The sequence below is a fragment of the Drosophila innubila genome (genome assembly GCF_004354385.1).
Source record: "Drosophila innubila isolate TH190305 chromosome 2R unlocalized genomic scaffold, UK_Dinn_1.0 1_C_2R, whole genome shotgun sequence".
Lineage (NCBI taxonomy): Eukaryota > Metazoa > Arthropoda > Insecta > Diptera > Drosophilidae > Drosophila > Drosophila innubila.
The window spans coordinates 5,765,053-5,785,742 of record NW_022995374.1 but is presented as its reverse complement, the minus strand read 5'-3'; the positions used below and the strand labels follow the sequence as shown (position 1 = coordinate 5,785,742).

At 37.5% G+C, this 20,690-nt stretch overlaps 4 protein-coding genes across 4 annotated transcripts; 2 read left to right on the top strand and 2 right to left on the bottom strand.

The window, feature by feature from the left end:
- Nucleotides 1-124: 124 nt before the first annotated feature.
- On the top strand, nucleotides 125-2,689 carry LOC117785522 (prohibitin-2). The gene is made up of 7 exons (XM_034623595.1): nucleotides 125-168; nucleotides 286-426; nucleotides 775-1,121; nucleotides 1,184-1,417; nucleotides 1,506-1,583; nucleotides 1,642-1,741; nucleotides 2,483-2,689. The coding sequence occupies exons 2-7, from the start codon at nucleotides 294-296 to the stop codon at nucleotides 2,587-2,589; spliced, it is 999 nt and encodes a 332-aa protein (XP_034479486.1). The 5' UTR covers nucleotides 125-168; nucleotides 286-293; the 3' UTR covers nucleotides 2,590-2,689.
- Nucleotides 2,690-3,588: 899 nt separating this feature from the next.
- On the bottom strand, nucleotides 3,589-14,509 carry LOC117785518 (kelch-like protein 17). The gene is made up of 6 exons (XM_034623590.1): nucleotides 14,243-14,509; nucleotides 9,252-9,461; nucleotides 8,803-8,986; nucleotides 6,239-6,335; nucleotides 4,837-6,169; nucleotides 3,589-4,048 (listed from the first exon to the last, which is right to left on the bottom strand). The coding sequence occupies exons 2-6, from the start codon at nucleotides 9,275-9,277 to the stop codon at nucleotides 3,835-3,837; spliced, it is 1,854 nt and encodes a 617-aa protein (XP_034479481.1). The 5' UTR covers nucleotides 9,278-9,461; nucleotides 14,243-14,509; the 3' UTR covers nucleotides 3,589-3,834.
- Nucleotides 14,510-17,627: 3,118 nt separating this feature from the next.
- On the top strand, nucleotides 17,628-18,921 carry LOC117785525. Its single transcript, XM_034623599.1, has 2 exons — nucleotides 17,628-18,048; nucleotides 18,425-18,921. The coding sequence occupies exons 1-2, from the start codon at nucleotides 17,661-17,663 to the stop codon at nucleotides 18,748-18,750; spliced, it is 714 nt and encodes a 237-aa protein (XP_034479490.1). The 5' UTR covers nucleotides 17,628-17,660; the 3' UTR covers nucleotides 18,751-18,921.
- A 303-nt stretch (nucleotides 18,922-19,224) lies between these two features.
- Nucleotides 19,225-20,153, bottom strand: LOC117785527. The gene is made up of 4 exons (XM_034623601.1): nucleotides 19,901-20,153; nucleotides 19,749-19,834; nucleotides 19,530-19,689; nucleotides 19,225-19,461 (listed from the first exon to the last, which is right to left on the bottom strand). The coding sequence occupies exons 1-4, from the start codon at nucleotides 20,064-20,066 to the stop codon at nucleotides 19,319-19,321; spliced, it is 555 nt and encodes a 184-aa protein (XP_034479492.1). The 5' UTR covers nucleotides 20,067-20,153; the 3' UTR covers nucleotides 19,225-19,318.
- Between the last annotated feature and the right edge of the window lie 537 nt (nucleotides 20,154-20,690).

Genomic DNA, 20,690 nt, shown 5'->3' with positions numbered 1-20,690 from the left:
AAACATAACCACGAATATCAGTTTGAAATAGAGGAAAAATTATCTAGATGAAACTTCTACGTCTGGCAGCTTTAAGATAAACAGCAACTTTTTCTGCCAGGTGGCAACGTCTATTTTGTTATCTAAACAGTTGGCAACACTGGTAACTAGCTGACACAAAGTTATAACGTGCGTAAAGTTTTTTTTCTTTCCACAGAAAATAGGCACAATTCATTCAGATATTAACTCAACAAAGTGTGTTTTCGAACTGACAACAATTAAATCAATAAATTTCTATTTATTTAGCACACATAATGGCGCAAAGTAAACTCAACGATCTTGCGGGCAAGCTGGGCAAAGGTGGCCCACCTGGACTGGGAATTGGATTGAAGCTGTTGGCTGCCGTCGGTGCAGCGGCCTATGGTGTTAACCAATCCTTGTATACCGGTAAGTGATATAAGTTACTTGAATTAGCCAGTAGACGGAGAAAACAACGAAAAAACACGACTATCTTTTTTTGCGGCATGCGCACATAACCTAAAAGCCGCTGAGAGTGTGTGTGTGTTGTGTGTCTGTATGTGTGTGATTGCGGTGTCTGTTGGATTTCATAACGTATAAAGATGCTTGCACTATGAACTGCATCAAATGAATGCATTTAAAATGGTAAAGAGAGAACTTTGAGTGGCTAATTGGAATAGTTCTCATTGATGTCAGTTGCTGCTACTCTTAATTCTGCTCTGTGCATTAGTTGTGATTGCATAACAAACTCTCAACTTTGTCTCTCTCTAATTTTAGTTGAAGGTGGTCACCGTGCCATCATTTTCAGTCGCTTGGGCGGCATACAGAGTGACATTTATTCGGAAGGCTTGCATTTCCGTATTCCATGGTTCCAATATCCCATTATTTATGATATTCGGTCGCGTCCCCGCAAAATTTCATCACCTACCGGATCAAAGGATTTGCAAATGATAAACATTTCATTGCGTGTTCTGTCGCGTCCCGATTCGATCAATCTACCCTCGCTGCACAAGCAATTGGGCGTGGACTACGATGAGAAGGTGCTGCCCTCGATTTGCAATGAGGTGCTGAAGAGTGTCATTGCCAAGTTCAATGCCTCCCAGCTGATTACACAGCGTCAACAGGTGAGTAATTGTTATAATCCATCAATTTACTAGACTTTATTTATAATTTTTGTTTGCCTTAGGTTTCTCTGCTGATACGCAAGGAGCTGGTGGAGCGTGCACGTGACTTTAACATCATTCTGGATGATGTTTCGCTGACAGAGCTGAGCTTTGGCAAGGAATACACAGCCGCCATTGAGGCCAAACAGGTGGCCCAGCAGGAGGCACAGCGCGCCGTGTTCTTCGTGGAGCGTGCCAAGCAGGAGAAACAACAGAAGATTGTGCAGGCTGAGGGTGAAGCCGAGGCAGCCAAAATGATATCCTTTTTACAAAACACACATTTAATATTAACTAATTAAGCAATTACTTTTGTTCACTGGTTTGCACCTTAACTGATATGTTTACTTAGGTCTGGCCGTCAAGCAGAATCCCGCTTACCTGAAACTCCGCAAGCTGCGTGCTGCTCAGAGCATTGCCCGCACGGTAAGATCAATCAGTGATAAGGTATAAGTTTAAATATTAATGTGTATTTATTCAACAGATTGCCAGCTCACAGAACAAGGTTTACCTGTCGGCCGACAGTCTGATGTTGAACATTCAGGACTCCAACTTCGATGACATGACTGAGAAGGTTTACAAAAGTAAATAGCTCGTTTCGTCATTGAGTTTAAATTTAAGTTGAAAAACAAGAAAAATCATTTGCTTTCTTCTATTTGGCCAAAATTGAGACATAGGCCGTGTGTAATTGAGCCACATTTTAAACGTTTCATTCAATATCTCCTATTTCTCTCTATTTCTTTCTCTTTGCCATTAACAATATTATCAATCTTTGTTTTGTTAAACTTTCATTTAACGTTTATATGCGCAACGCAGTTCTACACGATTTGGACTAAGTAAGCGAGCCAATTCCTTAACTTGTTGATCAATTAATTAAATCATTTCAATATTACGCGTACTTGAGTACACAGCAAGTTGCCTACATATAAGCTAGTGTCTAAGTGCTGTTTAGCTTTAAATTCTTAAATATCCCCCAAATGGCCAACGTTTTTTCGTCATCGTCAACATCATCATCCTTTTGTTGCGAATCTCGCATTGCCAATGCGTTCTGTTTGCCATTCGGGAACAGCTTCATCTCACATCATTCCCGAATCGCAGGCACGCGGCAAATGCGTGGCAGGACCTGATGATGATGATGACGCGGCCAAATCGCCGCAGCATTTAGCGTTTGTCCCATTAAAGAAAATCATCATGGAAACTGTTAATAAATGCGCATTGAGAAAACACTGTGTCCAACACAATTTAATCTCTTACCTTGGGTTGCAACACACATTTCGTAATGCTTTGAAACGTTTAAAACCAACAAAACCCCATCGTTTTTACAGTTGGCACGGGCTTGCCCAAGAATTGGCTCGACGCACGCAAAATGACGCCCAATGTGGACACCAATGTGGGCGATGTGGCACGCAACACTGCGGGTCGCCTCATGTAGAACAAACGGCGGGATTAGCACGGAAGACACGGAGTGAATTGTGACAGAACCTTTCTCTTTTTTCTTTTGGCAAATCCAACAAATCAACCCCAGTACAAAACAACATACATGCGAGGACACTGTGCAAGAATCGATTCCAATTGATGTTGGCATTTCTTCTTCTTCTTCAAATACGAAACATTTACTTATAATAATTGCATGTATAAAATACATAAGAATAGTACATAAGAGGGTGTATATAGTATAATTCTTTTTATATAATATGTATAGATGATTTATATAGATTTATGTAAATTGTATAGGCAGTTTCGGTTCCTTGATCCTGCTGCTCCTCCTGTCCAGATGTGGGAGAGAGATTCATTCCAATGTCCAGGCAGCATTATATAGCATTAGTGCGAGATCTTGACTAGAAATTATGTAGGTGTAGGTGTGTGTAATTGTTAATATATTGTTCTGTTTATGCACAGCAATTAAAAGTAAATTTATTCATTTCCATTATCATAATAAATTTGGAATGCTGTCGACAGTAAAGCTAGAGAGAGATATATTTATTATGATAATGATATAAACAAATACTTGATATGCTGTTGCATAAGCCTAACAATAATGATTTGTGTATTCAGAGTGGGTTCCATTAGTTTATCGAACCAACATTGAGTACATCTCTTGGAGTGTGTGCAGTGTATTTATTTTGGTCTACTTCTTGAGCAAATAAGCGCCCCCGTTTTTTTAGAAAAGGTGCCTGCCAATATCATTATATCTTATCAACGTATATAGTATATCTATTCATAATAACGAACTCGAACAATCAATCAAATTCCTGCAATAGGCGCGTGGGATTAGCTTTTGTAGTTTAGTGTAGTATTTGTTATTTATTTTTGTTGCTGTTTAGGGAAGTCGCGCATTCGACATAGACCAGGATCAGGCAGTCGAAGGAGTCTTGCCTCCACCTCCGCCTCCAGTGCTGCTGCTGTCGCTGCTGCTGCTGCTGGCATTGCTGCTGGCGCGACGTGTCTCTGCCAGCACAGGCGTCTCCCGACGATGCCGACGCAGTGTGGAGCTGGCCGATGGTGCCGAGGAGCTCAACGCTATGTTGGCGGTAAAGGCGGCAGCTTCAGCGCGACTGGGAACGGTTAAAGTGCCGCTGTTGTTGCTGCTGTTATTGCTGCTGTTGTTACCGCTGTTGCTGTTGGCGGCGTTCGCTGTGGCAGCGGCGAAGGATTCGCTGATGCTGCTCAATGGGGGTCATAAGTTCGTCGTCTGCACCAGTCCGCGCTCCAAATGGAAGCAGTCGAGAACCGCAGCGCCCACAGAGCTGCGACGTGCAACCATCGCATTGACCACACTCCATTTGTTCAGACGCGGATCATAGCGTTCCACGGAATTGAGTGAGGAGCTGCCATCATTGCCTCCTAATGCAAACAGGACGCCCTCCACCTCCACCACCTCATGTGTGGATCTGTAAGGAGTTAAAAATTTATTTAAAACTAGTCGGAAAGGCAATAGTCGAGATCCCAACCGTGAAATACCCCTTACTTATTTCAATATAAATAAAAGTACTTTATACAGCTGTGTTCCAGAAATCCCTGGAGATTTTGAAGATAAATGTTTTTGAAAACAAGCGTTCGAAATGTTAAGATTTCTAAAATTTTAGAGATTTCATATTTTCGAACATGTTTTTTATACATTTTTATTCAATTTAACAAATATTTATTTTTGTCAAATCTCTTGGATTTTTTTTTAGATATTTGAAAGCAATAGTTTCTTATTTTCAGGAACACCAACAATTGGTTTTGGGTTTCTTTAGCGCTCTTAAAGATTTGTAGAGCACAACTAATAGCAAAAACTACTGCATACTTTTGAGTGCTTGAATTTTCTTAATTTTTAATAACTTTGGTTAGCTATTACTGCCGTTCTACTTGTGCGATCTTCCTGAGATTAAGTGGGATAATAGTTAATATTAATAGATAACGTAAATTGCCATAAAAGCAGAATTATCTTAAAAACTGCCCGATTTGCGGGTCAAAAATTTAAAACTACACGACCTGAGTGCCAAATTTGGTATCTCAATCTCGAACACGGGCTTTTCGACTCGGCTGTTGATACTGATCAAGAATATATATACTCTATATAGTCGGAGATGCCTTCTTCTCCCTGTTACGTACATTCGAACGAACTGAATATACCCTTTAACTTAAGTAACGGGTATAAATAGCTTTTAATCCTCACAAGAAAAATGGAGCTTACCTGCGCGAATGCATTGCCGCAATGGGTTCCCAGCAGTTGCGACGCAAGTTGAAGCGTTCGCCGCTGGACATGCACATGGTGCCATCGTTGCCGCCAATGCAGTAGAGATGTCCATCGGTGGAGGCGACACCGCAGCTGCTCCTGCGGGCCGTCATGCTGGGCACGGGCTGCCAGCGACCCACGCGAGGATCAAAGCGCTCCACACTCGACTGATAGTTGGTGGAATCGAAGCCGCCCAAGCTATAGATTTGATTCTCGAGCACGGCAAGGCGACAGTAGCGACGACGTGTGCTCATGGCCGGACAGGAGCTCCAGATGCCGGTGAGCGGATCATAGCGTTCCATGCTGCTCAAACAGGAGGCGCCATCATAGCCACCGCACACAAAGATCAGACCATCATAGGAGCAGATGCCCAGGCAGCTTCGCTTTGTGCCCATGGGCGTAATGTTGCTCCACTTGTTGGTCAGCGGATTGTAGCACTCGGCAGTGGCCAGATCACTGACGCCATCGTAGCCACCAACGACATACAGTTGCTTGTGGAGCGATGTTACGCCGGAGCGCGAGCGACGCCACAGCATGGGAGCCACTGGTGACCAGCTGTTGCATCTGGGATTATACACCTCGCACTCGTTGTGAATGGCAAAGAGACTGCCGCCGCCGACGGCAAAGATGTAGGGCTTCATGCCCTCGGGACGTCGCTCCTGGGTGCGCTGGCTGCCCATTAGACTGCGCTGCTCCGGCAACAGATGGTACTTCATGGCCTCCAGCAGCAGTTCCTTGCACTCGGAGTCGTCGCGCATCAGCGTCTCCGACTCGACGCAGCTCATGAGGAAGTCACGGCTGACGAGGGGCAGCCGGACATGGGACATCAGCTCGGCAATGTGCAGGCGACGCTGGCCCAGATCGTGTTTCACCCAGCTGAGCACGCCCAGAAATACTTTCTCCTCGGAGCTAATGTTGAGCTGGCTGTTGGATATCAGCTCCTTGACCTCCTCGAAGGGCAGCAGCAGGAACTCCTCGGTGCCCACCACCTGCTGAAAGTTTTGCAGCGCATATTTGTGGGATCGGGTGTGCAGCTCCTTGCAGGAGTGTGCATCCGCAAAGCTCCGTATGCCCAGACAGTTGGACGGATGCAGCTGGCGCAACAGAAACTTGCAGCACGCATCTCGCACCGAATGCATCTGCAGCAGACCCGATGCCGGCAACAGAACCTGCACATTCTGCTCCGTGATCGTGATCTCACCCGTATACGTGTATTCTATAAGCTGACGCAGCGCCGAGCTGTCCACATCATGGAGTCGCACCAATCCCTGATTACGCTCCAGCATGTCATCTGTAATGGAAGTCAGAGTACCTTGTGAAGTGGCTGTCATTCCCCCTCTCCCTTTAGATGCGGACTTACCGTTGAACATGGCATAGAAGTAGGGCGAAACGGAGGCCAACACCACGCGGTGTGCATTGATGGTCTCTCCTCCCACCTCGAGGCGCACATCGCACAGCTGCAACGGGAAGCGCAAACAAAAATCCATCATTGACACATGAGTCGAAACTCGAGACTTATAAAGTGTCCTAAGACAAATCCGATTAACAAAGTCCTGGCTACGTGCTCAATTTAAGGGTGCAAACGAAGGCACAGTGGTTCAGAATACTTAAACTCTTGAGGATGATTCAACAAATTATCATTGTAGATATTTGGAACCAACTGACCAACTTCAAACTGTCATAACTTGATCAAAACTGAACCGATCTTCAAGCGGAATGTCATTTTGATCACGATTTGGCGTTTAAATTAATTCTGCATTTAAATATTTAACATCTAAAAAATTTGATATTTTTTTCGATTCTAAGGCGTGTAACATCCAATTTTCCATACCTACCCCTTGAAATTTTTTCAAAAACTTTGATCTCTCATAACTTCATTAAAAGTTAACCGATTTTCAAGCGGAATGTAATTTTGATCATGATTTGGCCTCTAAATTAATTCTGCATTTAAATTTTTAACATCTAAAAAATTTGATATTTTTTCAATTCTAAGCCATCTAACATCCAATTTTCCATACCTACCCCTTGAAATTTTTTCAAAAACTTTGATCTCTCATAACTTCATTAAAAATTAACCGATTTTCAAGCGGAATGTCATTTTGATCATGATTTGGCGTCTAAATTAATTCTGCATTTAAATTTTTAACATCTAGAAAATTTGATATTTTTTCGATTCTAAGCCATTTAACATCCAATTTTCCATACCTACCCCTTGACATTTTTTCAAAAACTTTGATCTCTCATAACTTTATCAAAACTGAACCAATTTTCAAGCGGAATGTCATTTTGATCATGATTTGGCCTCTAAATTAATTCTGCATTTATATTTTAAACATCTAAAAAATTTGATATTTTTTCTCTTCTAAGCCATCTAACATCCAATTTTCCATACCTACCCCTTGTCATTTTTTCAAAAACTTTGATCTCTTATAACTTCGTCAAAAATTAACCGATTTTCAAGCGGAATGTCATTTTGATCATGATTTGGTCTTTTAATTAATTCTGCACTTAAATTTTCAACATCTAAAATATTTAATATTTTTCGATTCTAAGCCATTTAACATCCAATTTTCCATACCTACCCCTTGACATTTTTTCAAAAACTTTGATCTCTCATAACTTCATTAAAACTAAACCAATTTTCAAGCGGAATGTCATTTTGATCATGATTTGGCGTCTAAATTAATTCTGCATTTAAATTTTTAGCATCTAAAAAATTTGATATTTTTTCGATTGTAAGCCACCTAACATCCAATTTTCCATACCTACCCCTTGACATTTTTTCAAAAACTTTGATCCCTCATAACTTCATCAAAAACTAACCGATTTTCAAGTGGAATGTCATTTTGATCATGATTTGGCGTCTTTATTAACTCTGCATTTAAATTTTTACCATTTAAAATATTTGATATTTTTTCGATTCTAAGCCTTCTAACATCCAAGTTTCCATACCTTGTCTTTTTTTCAAAACCAAGTTTTAATAAAAACTGAACCACTGTGCTTTCTATTGAATCCTTAGAAGTGACTCGCTTCTACTTCACTGTGCGTGTCACGTTATAAACTCAACCTATTCTCGCCTCTTGTCAAGTCACTGCACCCGATTAATATCTATTTTTAATGGCTCTACAGCAACAATTTACAAGAGCAAACAATTTTTTATTTATGGTTCGCTTTCATATATTTTTTGTGAATTTATAAAAATTGGCGCACACGTCATGCCGCATGGGGTGGAGTCGTCGATTGCTTCGATTCTGGCTAAGGCCAAGCCATTCCACCCGCTGTGCAAATGTTTGTTGCTTTTTTTTTGTTTATCACTAAACGACAATTTTGCTCTATTGACTCACCCGGCAGACCCCGGGGCGGTCATTCAGTCATTCAGTCAGTTAGTCGGGCAGGCAATTAATTTTGCCTTCTGCTTAAATAGAAATGGGAGGGAAATGAAATTATGTATGCGCCATGTGAGCCCAAGTTGTAAGTGAGAATTCAAGTAGAGCTCTTGTCTCAATCACGCAATCGTTTAAGTCGTACAAAAATAGTGATATTTTAATTATGCTAACTGTTAATAATAATTAATAGGCCAGTTATGGTATTTGAGATGCCCCTTCAATGATTTCATTTTGTTCAATTAATGCTTAGATTCAAGATAGTTGAAGAATATGTTATGAAAACCATTTGATAATTTAACTAAAGTGAAGATGATTGCTGAAATAGTATGACAATTTAATTCAGATGGCCTTTTAATGATTTCACTTTGTTGCATTAAATTAAATATCAGTATAACATAATTTGCAAATTATTTATGATTGATTTTGACAAATAAAATAAAATAAAAATGCCAAAAATCTAAAGAAATGTGTGGAAACTTAACTATATAATATTTATATTTATATATATTATAACTTTATTATATATTATATCTTTTACCTGTGCATTATTACGCATCTGATTGATGGCGGCAAAGGAGGCGATGCAGTGTCCTGGATTTTGATGATGTGCCTGTGGCAGCACCTCCTCATTGGGTCCCGGTGGGCTTAGATCGCTGGGCGTTTGTGTTGAATTGTTGCTGGTGGTGGTAACATCCTCGTTGTTGCCACTCGCCTCGGCGGTGCTGCAGATAAATACGAAATATGAAATGTAAACACGAAACGCTGCTAAATCAAATTTCATAGATAATGGTTTATGTCGACGATGATGATGATGATGATGAGGAGGAGGAGGAGGAGTGGAATGTTGGTTATGTGGCGACAACATGTCGCCAGACACGGTCTGTCTGCCATACAAACTGGGGGTTGTTTATGCTTAAACTCTAGCCATTCACATTTTGGGGTTGTTCCCGCATAAACATGAATGAAACATGCTCGATGTTTACTCACTGATTCGATTTGACGGGCAGAAACATTGTGGCAAGTACGTTGTGGTATGCCTCGAGCTTATCCCCAATTCTGGGATCTAAAACATATCCTCTTGTTGATGCTGAGTTATTCGGCTTGCTTTTGGTCCTGGGGAAATTTCCCCTAAATATATTTCAGTCTTTTCTTTGGCAGTTGTTGTTTGTTTTGTTTTCTTCCTTCAGCGAGTTGCAGCTGTAATAAAGCGCGTAAAGTAAAAATCAATAGCTTGTAATTGTTTTACTGTCACCCACCGAGCAGAAAAGTAAAAAAAAAAGAATGTAGGTCGTACGTAGTGACGACAACTACATGAGATCATGCCACCCAGAGTTCCTGGCATGTCAAAGTGAAAAGAAAGCATCTAAACAGACCGCAAAAGTAGGTTAAGTGCCGCCAATTCCACAGACCCCTCTTATCACCGCATTTTTCTTTTATTTTTTCGGATTCTATTGTACCCATTGTTGAGCTGCACCCAGGCGAATTTGGGTTAGACTCTATTTGATGTCCCCCTCCCCACAGGATGCAAGGAATGCGAGCATTTGAAACGACTTCTCACATGCAATTTGCGCATTTGCCAAGCCAGCGATTTAATGTGGTCAGTGGTTGAGTTTTATTATTTTAAGCACTGCAAGCCAAGGTCGAAGGGGAGCGAGTATATTAAATAACTGAAAGTACATTACCCATAAAAGTAAACAGAAATTGAATCAATAATATGGGCATATTAAGTATACGCATTGCATATTTACTATTTTATATTTTAGATATTTTAGATTATATACTTTAATTAACTGAAAGTACATTCCACATTCATATAAACATAGCAAAGTAAACAGAAATTGAATCGATAATATAAGCATATTAAGTATACGCCTTGCATATTTACTATTTAATATTTTAGATATTTTAGATTATATATATTAAATAACTGAAAGTACATTCCATATTCGTATAAATATAGCAAAGTAAACAGAAATTGAATCGATAATATAAGCATATTAAGTATACGCATTGCATATTTATTATTTTATATTTTAGATATTTAAGATTTCATATTTTAAATAACTTTAAGTACATTATACATTTATAAATTTAGGAAAGTAAACAGAAATTGAATCGATAATATGAGCATATTAAGTATACGCATTGCATATTTACTATTTAATATTTTAGATATTTTAGATTATATATTTTAAATAACTGTAAGTACATTATACATTTATAAATATTTATTAAGTATACGCATTGCATATTTACTATTTAATATTTTAAATAGACTTGTCCACTTTCTAAATGTATATTATGGTAATAAACTATGTGTTTATTACGTATACACAGTTCACATTAACTACTTTATATTTTTTAAAGATTAATCGTTGACTTTTTTATATCTCCGAAAGTATTTATTATATCTTCGCGCGTGTCTGCAATTATCTAACTAATCTCTTAAGATATCTAATATAGATATTAAGCTAAAACATTAACTAATTCTTTTGTGTATTTCTCGAAGCTTGCAGCATTATTTCCTGTGTTTATGCATTTAATTATCTCAACATTCGCTAGAGAATGCATTCAAAGCGAGAGACTATATTAATAAGAATAAAGTTAGGTAGTTAAAAGATTTAAGAGCAAAGACTTAAATATCATTCCTATGAACTTCTTGATTAATATATTATATTATTTCCTGTGCTTTTGCATTTAATTATTTTAATAATAATTAGTAAATGCATTCAAAATGAAAGATTTTATTAAAAGATTCATAGATTTAAGAGCAAAGATTAAAATTAATAAAATCATTCTTAGAAACTTTTGATTAATATATTTAATATTATCATTATTCTGATTATGCCGATATAGAATGCGTATGTTAAATGCATGCTTAAGCTTTCACTGGAAGAGTGTTTAATAGTCTCATTTGTTTTGCACTTTTTTACATTTATTTTTTTATATTTTTTTGCTGAATTGTGACAAATGTTTACTGTTTATGGCTGGCCATGCAATAAACACAGTCAAATGCATTGGGGCAGATTATGCAAATAAACGAAAAGCTTTGCTTATTTTTATACTCGTACTCTTACTCGTATTCGAGGCATATGGAACCTTCTTTCTCTCTCTCCCTTTCTCTCGCTGTCAGTGGGCAAAATCACGCTTGGAAAGTTCTGGGGTCAACAAAACGTGGCCAGACGACGGCATGTGTGAAATCAACGTCACGAATTTTAACGCTGCATTAACAAAACGACAGCAGAAACAATACCACAAGAGTACAACAGCAACAACAACAACAATGGCGATAACAGCAACAATATTTAACACACAAAAAAAAAAGAGATACAAACATAGAAAATTTCACTTTGCGCACTTGGCGCAACAAACAACAACAAATTAACGACAATTTTTGGTTTTAGTTTAAGTTTTTCTTCTATTTGTGTTGTTTTGCTTTTATTTTTTATCAGCCCGTTAAATAGCAACAACAACAACTACAAATGAGCCCAGGCGATCTGCCATGCTTGAGGGCGCAATTGTGCTGCAGGGCAATGACCGTTTATAGACCCCCATCTCGGCATAAAGAAGCCCCATTATCTGCCTATTACTACAGTGTATAGTGTACAGTGTACACCCCCTAAAACAAACACACACGCTCCAATTGCAACTGTTGCAAAACGGACTTGACACAGAAGCATCCGTGGGATTGCCACAGTTACCAATTCGCATGCAGTTAGTTATAAGTGATTTTTAGGCACACTTTAGGGTCAGTATCTCACACAAACACACGCACACACACACACGCTTAAGTGCCGCGTCCCACATGTCGTATGAGCAATGTGCGTGTAATTAAAGCAGTTCATCAGGGTCGAACACTGTTTACCGTTACGCTCTGCGGTTATTTATCTCAGTGACAACGAGCTTGGACAAACAGTTTTTGCGGTTACTTAATAAATATACACGAAATTACACTGACACTAAAAAAAAACTCTACTTACATATTTATTTATTTATTTATTAAAAAATATTTAGATAATTAAATAAGAGTAAAAATTATATTAAGAATTAACAATACAAATTATTATTCAATTAAATTAGGAACTGAAATGAGAATAAGAATTATAATTACGCCTTGCTGCCTATTTCAAGACATTAAAAAATTTCAAAAATTATTTCTTAAATCATTTTATAAGTAGCCAAAGACTTTCTCGCAGTGTACACACCCAAAGGGCGTTCAATTTTATTTTGAAATGAGTAATGCAATTTGCATGCGGGAGAAACAGGAAGTAAAGATGCTGCAAATATACTTCAAAAATAAATAAAAACAAACATTTATTAAACATCTTTTGGTCCAAACTGAAGAGAGTGAGTGTGTCGAGGTGTGTGTTTCTGTGTGAAATTCAAATTAACAAGCAAATGAGCCGAAAAAAAAATAAAATAAACAACGAATGCGCCACACGTAGCCCAAAGCGGTTAACGACTAGCAAAGTTGGCTCCCGGCTCAGAGACCGGCCAATTGAGGCAAACCATTCAGTAATATTTTAACGTCTGGCGACAAAAATATTGTGCAAACATTGAACCGGTTGTAGTTGTATTAGAATATTTCTTTTTTTTGCTTTTGTATTTGTTTTGTCTTTACGTTTTCTTGGCACTTTTTTTTGGCATTTGTTTATGCTCCACGTGATGCGAACTAAGCCAATTGCAAGTTGGCAACTGAAATTGATTCTTGCACGCTTCATTGATGATTAATTGCAACGACGACTATGCAACAGTCTTAAATCATCAAGGTCAACCAGTTATTGTTGTTCTTGCTGTATGCATTCTGACGGAAATGAGCCGGAAAAAGCCAACTCAGCTTCAATAACGGCTAATATCAATGAATAAGACAAAATCGTGAAAAGACAAAGTAGTATATATACTATAGTATATAGTATATTAAATAATGTTGTAGTTAAGTTTGTTAAATAAAGATTGTAGATTTTTAATCTTGGAATTTTATATTATATTGATTATCTTAAAAGATATTAAGGATTGGTTAACAATTAAACATCAAATTAAAGAATCGATTTTAAGATTGATTCACATTAATGATATTATTAAAATCAATATTTAAAATCATCTTAATAAATAATTTTTTTATAATGGAAGAGAGTAAGTATTAAGCGGCGAACCATTTAAAAATGTATTCAGTAAGCTTTAGCACTTATAATTTTTCATAAAATAGATTATATGTGCATTTTTTTAAATTTTATTATGTATTTTTGCTTTTATACTTCATTATGCTTTAATATATTCTATAATATAGGTCGCTAAATTAATCTGCTTAAATTCAAGGGTAGCGAAACTTCGTCTGCTCCCGTTTTATCTATTCGATACAGAAATGTTTAGCACATTCTTTATGGGGCCTCTTGAAGCGCCCCCGACATGCGTTCGAGTGTCTATGCGTGCCAGGCCAAAAAAAAATAAATATATACTCTCGAGAGCGTGACCAAATATGGAGGACTGTACTGTAGGTAGTTGGGCCAGAGCGAGAGCCAGAGTCAGATGTGTGCCAAGTAAACAGCTAACAGAACGATTTCTAATGCGTTAAGCATACGCCGCGTATGCCACAGTTAATGTAACTTCTGTTTATTCTGGGCCAGTGTCTGATTGCCCATGGTCAATACAAGTACAAAGATAGAACCCATCGCAATGAAAGTGAGTGCAAAAAGGTGTAGAATCAACACCCCACCCTACAGTGGCTGCTACCTCCTGCTGTTATCACACACGTACACGTACTACGTACATAAGTGTTTGTGTGCCGGCGTTTTTATTTTCGTTGTGGGTCGTCAACCTGCAGCTGCTGCGCGGGAAATGTGAAAACAGCCGTTTTGTGTTTTTGTTGCGTCTGCGCATGACTTTGGAGTTGGCCAGAGGTCCTGCCTGATGCAGCGACAACGGCTCCAATTCTCCAACCCCCTTATTTTTACGGAGTTCACATAAACTTACTGCCGCACCTTATTTCCTTTTTTTTCTCCTTATTTTTCTTGGTTGTAGTTAAGCTTTAACTATAGAGTTTGCTTTGGTTTTATCTTTCATTAGCTAACAGCACTTGAACTGCTTCCGGTATTCATATCCTTTTTCCATTCCCCACGCACACACAATAACAATTTCAACTGATGTTAAGCCAATTATTTAGTTGCTGCCTGCGTCGCGTGTACAACTTCCTCGACTTGGCTAACTCAACACGGTCAACAACTTAACGGCACGAAAACTCAGACGCGACTGAGCTCGACATTGGCATCGGCATCAAGTCTCGCTAAAACCGTCAATCGGCCAGTGGCGTAGAACCGAGCCAACCCCCTTTTCCATTTAAATATATAGATTTATCAACACCATTTCGGATCTCTTGATTGGTATTGTTACTTTATAAAGATTAAACTTGAGCTAAATAATTAATATTATGTGTTAAAATATTTATACATAGACGTTAAATATCATTGTTTAAAATTTTATTAAACAGTTCTGCTGTAAAATAACAGTGGTGTTAACCGCAAAAATGTTATACTCAAATTGACACTGTTCTATACAAAGCTGGTGTTGTTCTGTAAGCAAGAAAAGCTTTCAAGCTTTTTGAGTCGCTAGAGCGAAACTTAGCGCTGTAACAGCTGACTTTCTGTAAAGCAGCCAAGTTATGTTAAGCTGTAATGTAATGTTAATGCTAATTGCCGCGTGAATTGATTTTAAAAATATATATTAAATATATAAATCTATGTAAGTATACAAATTAGTAACACATTATGTCAATATATAATAAATACAGATAATTATTAGGCAAATTTCGCTTTATTTAAAATGTTAAACAATTTGTTATCGCTTTTAGTACTTTGTATGTTTCCCATTATTTAGAGTCCAGGATTTAGACTTTTTTTAGTGAGTAAAAACTATGAATTGCTTTTCTTACTCGTTTTAACTTTGATCACGAATTATGAAACCTTATCTCTACTTTTTGCACTTAGAAAAAATTTCCGACAGCCAACAGACATACTAGATTTTTTCTTTTAACAATGAATATAGATTTTTTAGAAAAAATATTTCTTTTTGAGAACCATTAAGTGAATCAGTGCATATCAAGATTATTGCTAGAATGAATAAGAAGTACACTTTAAGCGTGTAGTACTATACTGCAAACAGTTCTTATTAAAATGCGACTTTGGCCTGTAAAGTGAACCACTTCGTAGAGTCGAGGGTATTTAGAGATCTATCATATATACATTAATACACTGTTTAAAAATTGAAGCTTTAGTGACTGGTTCATATTGTAATCATTCAAGAAAAAGAAAAAAAAACAATGAACGATTCAGGTATATGACAAAAATTAAACAACTAAACTGAACTCTGATTGCAACTAATTAGAATTTCTGAAATTAAATCAATAATGAAATAATGTTTATATATTAGAACATGTTTAATGTGCTTTGTTGGACCTCTGACCCTTTCTTTGAACTCATGCAGAAGAGGCAAAATTAAGTGAGAGAAGGCAAATTAGCAAAGTGCTTGTAAACTTTTAAATGGTTTTTACAGAAAGTTACGTTGCTGATGTTGCTTGTTGCTGTTGCAGTTGCTGTTGGCCATTAACTCGCCGGGCGCGTTACAAAGAAGCTGCCGCTGTCCACAACTCTAATTAGATTGTGTTGCCCCCCGTGGCAAGTAGCAAGAACGCTGCACGGCTCAAAGGCAAACGGACATGTTGTATGCAGAATGAGCGACAACAAAGCAGAGGACATACAAAAGATGGCTAGCCAAACCACCAGCCACTGACCCAATTATGTAAATGCTGTGAAAATGTTCTTTTAAAAAGGCAACTGGCTTTTGACGTCACATTAGGGTCATCCAACAGGTGCAGCAGCCAGAAGAATAGATAAAAAAAAAAAAAGGAAAACTGAAATTCAATATCGAATTGCAAAGACATTACGCAATAAGACTGGATAATTGTGCTATGCCGCACTTGAATCCCTTTTTTGCACACCTGAGACTTATTGCCGCTTCACAAGTGCAAGCCGAGCGCTGAACGGAATTTAAAATGAAAACGATTCTCGGGACACCACTGCAGACTACCCACTTTCATTCACAAATTGGCCAATTGCCATCCAAAGCTCGAGTCGCGTTTCAAATATCCAACTAATGTGACAACTGCGACTGCTGCGCATGTCCCGAGCAGGCATCACCTGCCACCTGCCACCTGCCTACTTGCCACTTGCAACCTGCGGCTATGTTACAATCGCCAACGTCGTCGCATCGTCGGGCAACAGGTGCTCGGGGCAGGATACATTCTTGAAGCTATAAAAACAGACAAAGTCGTCGCATTCGCCGTTAGTCGCATTTGCCTCGCTGTGGCACATGATCTTCCTCTTCTGCTTCTGCTTACGTTTACACTGTGTCTTCAAATAAAACACTGATTTTCTTGCTAAGATGTTTTTAAAAACTCTTAAGACAGCGCGGACAAAGTTACCGCAGAAAATGTAAAATCGCTCAGTAAATCTAACTCAACCAATAATGACGCTTCAATATTTAAGTTTAAGCCGAAACATTTCGCTGCTGTTGCTGCTAATGACAGGTATGTTACAATTTGAGATTAAATGAAATCAAAATAATATATAAGTCCTATAGTTTTACAAAGATGAGCAAAATTATATTTATTAAAAATCAACTGATCAGGATACTAAAAGTTTTTCTAAACTAACCTTTTCAAACTAATATACATACTTTTTTATAAAAATTGTTTTTAATAAAATTTTAAAAATCTAGTTTTTATTTTAAACTAATACCTGGTATTATCATACCAAAAATTAACTTAAGTTTTTATGGTCCCTTAAAAAAATATTTTGTTTTTTCAAACACTGTCGAATTTGTCCTCGTCCAAAAGAATTAAGCCTCATAGTTTTATTTTAAATATACTGAAAATTATTTATTTTATTTTAATTTGAATAGATTAGGCATAACATAAAATTCTGATGCTGATAACGAAAACGTATTACTCACAATAGCATACAAATTTATAATAAATTCTTATTAATAATAAACAAGTGTTATAAATGAAAAAAAAAATCGGACCATTAGCAAACCCATGGGAATAAAAAGCGATTAGAATTTCATTTCATAGAATTGAATGAAAAGTTTATATTCCCATTGAGTTTATACACATTACATTGTATGACCTTCGATTAATTGAATGCCATACTCGCAGTATCAACAATTAAAATCCACTGTGTCAGAACGGAAATTGGACATCCGTTTTTGACTACCGAAAGTTCATATTAATCCCTGGGGCACAGTCAATTAATGTAGCGTTGATTTACAGCAGCACCGTTGCGACCGGCGCCCATTGAAGCGGAGACGGATGCGGAGGGTGCCTTGGCCAACTGGAACTGGCCAATGGAGCTGGAGAAAACCTCTGAGCATAATATTCTTGAGAGCGGAAGCCCTTTGCCAAAAATTGAAACTGAGGAAATGATGCCCGAATTTGGCAATGCGTTGGCGCAACCGTTTAATTTCCCGCTGTTTCCGATGCCCTGGAACAGAGGCCACAGCCTTTGGCATCAGCGGTACAACAAGCATCTGAAGGAGTTGCAGATGCATCGGACATGGCTGGGCGATCTGCAATCTCCGGCTCCGGTCATGCCAAAATTGAAACACGGCCACAAACTCTTGCAAACCAATGACGAGGATGAAGATGCGTACGATATGCCGCAGGAGCATCAGAAATTAAAGCGGGAACCATTCAAATACAAGGGACCACTCTTTAGACCATCCATCAGCGCTGGTGGGTAACCGAAGGCTCTACATTAGGGTGCATCGATTTTTTTGAAAAATATGGTACCCCATATTCGTAAACTATGGTCAATTCTAAGATGTTTTTACCAAGAAACCATAGTTCTAAAATCAATTTTCAGTCCTTGCAAGGACGAAAATTATGTTTTAAGGATAATTTGATACGAATCTTGTCGGGATCGGTCTAAAAATACTAAAGATATGGGAAATCATGCTAAAAATATCAAAAAAAAAATGTTTTCAACTCAAAAAGCTGGGATTAGGAATTGATTTTAGAACTATGGTTTCCTTATTTGGCTCTTACAAATCGATGCACTCTACTCTTCATGCTTCAACTGTGACTTTATAAGTGTCCTCTTCTCTTCCAGGAGTCATGACCAATCTGGGGGACTTTTTCAAGCAGCTCGAGGCAAACGTGCACTTTGCAGAGCATTCCCAGCAGCTCGGCGAGGGAGAGTCCCGACTACTCGAGGGTCGGCATCCATATGCGCTTGAGCAGAGCTCAGATATAGCAAACGATTCTGATTATGACTCTGGTCAGCTACCTGATCGTAATCCATCCAAATTTCTGCAATCCGTGCGCAGCTATCAACCCTCGCAAAAGATACGATCTTTGGTGTCCCGCAATCCCAACGGCTATCGGGGCTCCCAATTTATAGATCCCAGCTACATGTGGCTGGGATTGGGCAAATGACCATTGGACTTTATCCCAACAACAGGTCACAACGATTACAAGTAACTGCTCTGCGTGAAACACTCTGCAAATTCAGCCCCATCTATTCAATTTAACTCTATGTGTACATATATATGTAGGTATTTATGTGTTTATTTGTATGTATGTGTTAATGGCAAACATTAATAAAAACAGCCCAATTGCTAACTAAATTTGCATTTTATTTTGATACTCATAAGTTTATATTAGCTTTAATATTTATATACTCTAACTATGCGGTATTTTATTATATTATTTTTTTTTATTTATGGTACCAAATTGGCATGCAAAAATTATTTAATCATGTTAAATATTGACTATTATATACGACTGTATGTACATAGATTCGATAAGCATACCTCTCAAGAAAGTTGAGAATATATAAATACAATATATAAGATTATTAAAACAATATGCTGCTATATTTATATACATAGAGAAATAACTTCTTAGCAGTGTCAGTCATAATTGAGATTTTATTTTACATTATCTGCTTCTCGTTTTCAACATTTAAATAAAGTTCAGGACTGAATTGAGGTATACATGGAACTTATAGCCTAACAAAGCTTTTTTCCAGATGGCTATATCCAGCCGTTGCATCCATACGATTATTCAAAGGGTACTTCTGTTTGTAGGAGTACTCTACCTGTTTGTATAATGAGTAGATTCCACAATAAATATATATTCCGAAAGCTAAAAGATATCATATTAGACGGTATTAATCTTGAAAGTCCAATCAACATTAAGCTAGAATCACTCACCGAGTACTATAAAAATACAGATGGAATACAGAGGCTCATAACCTCTTGAAGTGTTAATTAAAACCAAACTTGAAATGAAGCAGAAGAGATTTAAAAAAGTTCCAAGTGTCAAAACAATACCAGAGCAGATAAGCCAGGGAAGAAATAGCAAGTGACGTTCCTGAGAAGAAGAGATTAGCATGATGAGCTGCAATGTATTTTATGACGTTTTAGCCTTACCTTAATTATGCCCAGGACAAGAAAGATCGAAATCAGTAAATTCAACAATGCAATCGTCAAGCAAAAGGATATCACATATATAAAGCCTGTAAAGAAAAAGTTGCACGACTCAAGGAAATTCATGGAGTTTTTCTTGTTATTTTCAACTTTACCTTCTCGGAGTGCATAACTATCCTCAAGAGAGATATAACTAACGGGCTTTATTTCATTCAAAATGAAGGAAAATGCAACTGTCAATATCAATGAGAAAACAATAGAAATCCAGCTGATGGTTTTGCCAGCGGTTCGTAGATTCACACAAAACAAGGAGTTTAGCATTTTTTTGTTTTTGGCTTTACTTTGTAAACCAGCTTTCGAAATTAATATGCAAATTAATATATTTTTATAATTAATAAGCGCACACAGCTTTAATCAACAAAAACTTGGTTCTTATGCGTTGAGATTTGTAAATTTTACTGATATAATAAAAAGCTGTCTGTATACAAATATATGCATGTACAACAACTCTGTACGCTTAACAGTTTCATTGTTCATTCCATTCAGTGCAGCCAACTTTACGGCAGCAAAAAATCTGTTTTTAGTGGGAAGTAGATTTAAAAAAAAAGCTGATATTTCAGGCATAGGAGCTGCAATTTTTTTTTTTTAATATTTAAGTTCATTTTTATTTTATTTTTGTTAACAAAATAATACTTTTAGCAATGGCAGTCCTTGGGCAATCGCATAAAAAATAGATGTGAAAGTCGAACACTGGCGTACTATAAATTAAAACATTAATAAGATCTTTTATATTAAACCTGCAAGTTTAACATTTATGTGTTTTTTCGCAAAGATAGCGATAAAAGTAAAATGTTAAAAGAACAGTACAGAAATCCCGCTCTTTTTCACGCAATTTGACTTTTAAAAAGCCAGATTTGACGGAAAAAAAGCTGTTTTAGCCACACT

Bases quoted from the DNA above. Each gene is read 5' to 3' on its own strand.
- LOC117785522 (XM_034623595.1), top strand. From the start codon at position 294: ATGGCGCAAAGTAAACTCAACGATCTTGCGGGCAAGCTGGGCAAAGGT. The intron at 1,122-1,183 runs GTGAGTAATTGT...TGTTTGCCTTAG, and splicing joins TGATTACACAGCGTCAACAG to GTTTCTCTGCTGATACGCAA. The intron at 1,742-2,482 runs GTAAATAGCTCG...TCGTTTTTACAG, and splicing joins GACTGAGAAGGTTTACAAAA to TTGGCACGGGCTTGCCCAAG.
- LOC117785518 (XM_034623590.1), bottom strand. From the start codon at position 9,277: ATGTTTCTGCCCGTCAAATCGAATCA. The intron at 6,336-8,802 runs GTAAAAGATATA...TTCCCGTTGCAG, and splicing joins AGATGCGTAATAATGCACAG to CTGTGCGATGTGCGCCTCGA. The intron at 6,170-6,238 runs GTAAGTCCGCAT...CTTCCATTACAG, and splicing joins CTTCTATGCCATGTTCAACG to ATGACATGCTGGAGCGTAAT.
- LOC117785527 (XM_034623601.1), bottom strand. From the start codon at position 20,066: ATGCTAAACTCCTTGTTTTGTGTGAATCTACGAACCGCTGGCAAAACC. The intron at 19,690-19,748 runs GTAAGGCTAAAA...TCTTCTTCTCAG, and splicing joins TTGTCCTGGGCATAATTAAG to GAACGTCACTTGCTATTTCT. The intron at 19,462-19,529 runs GTGAGTGATTCT...GATATCTTTTAG, and splicing joins CTGTATTTTTATAGTACTCG to CTTTCGGAATATATATTTAT.
- LOC117785525 (XM_034623599.1), top strand. From the start codon at position 17,661: ATGGAGCTGGAGAAAACCTCTGAGCATAATATTCTTGAGAGCGGAAGC. The intron at 18,049-18,424 runs GTGGGTAACCGA...CTTCTCTTCCAG, and splicing joins TAGACCATCCATCAGCGCTG to GAGTCATGACCAATCTGGGG.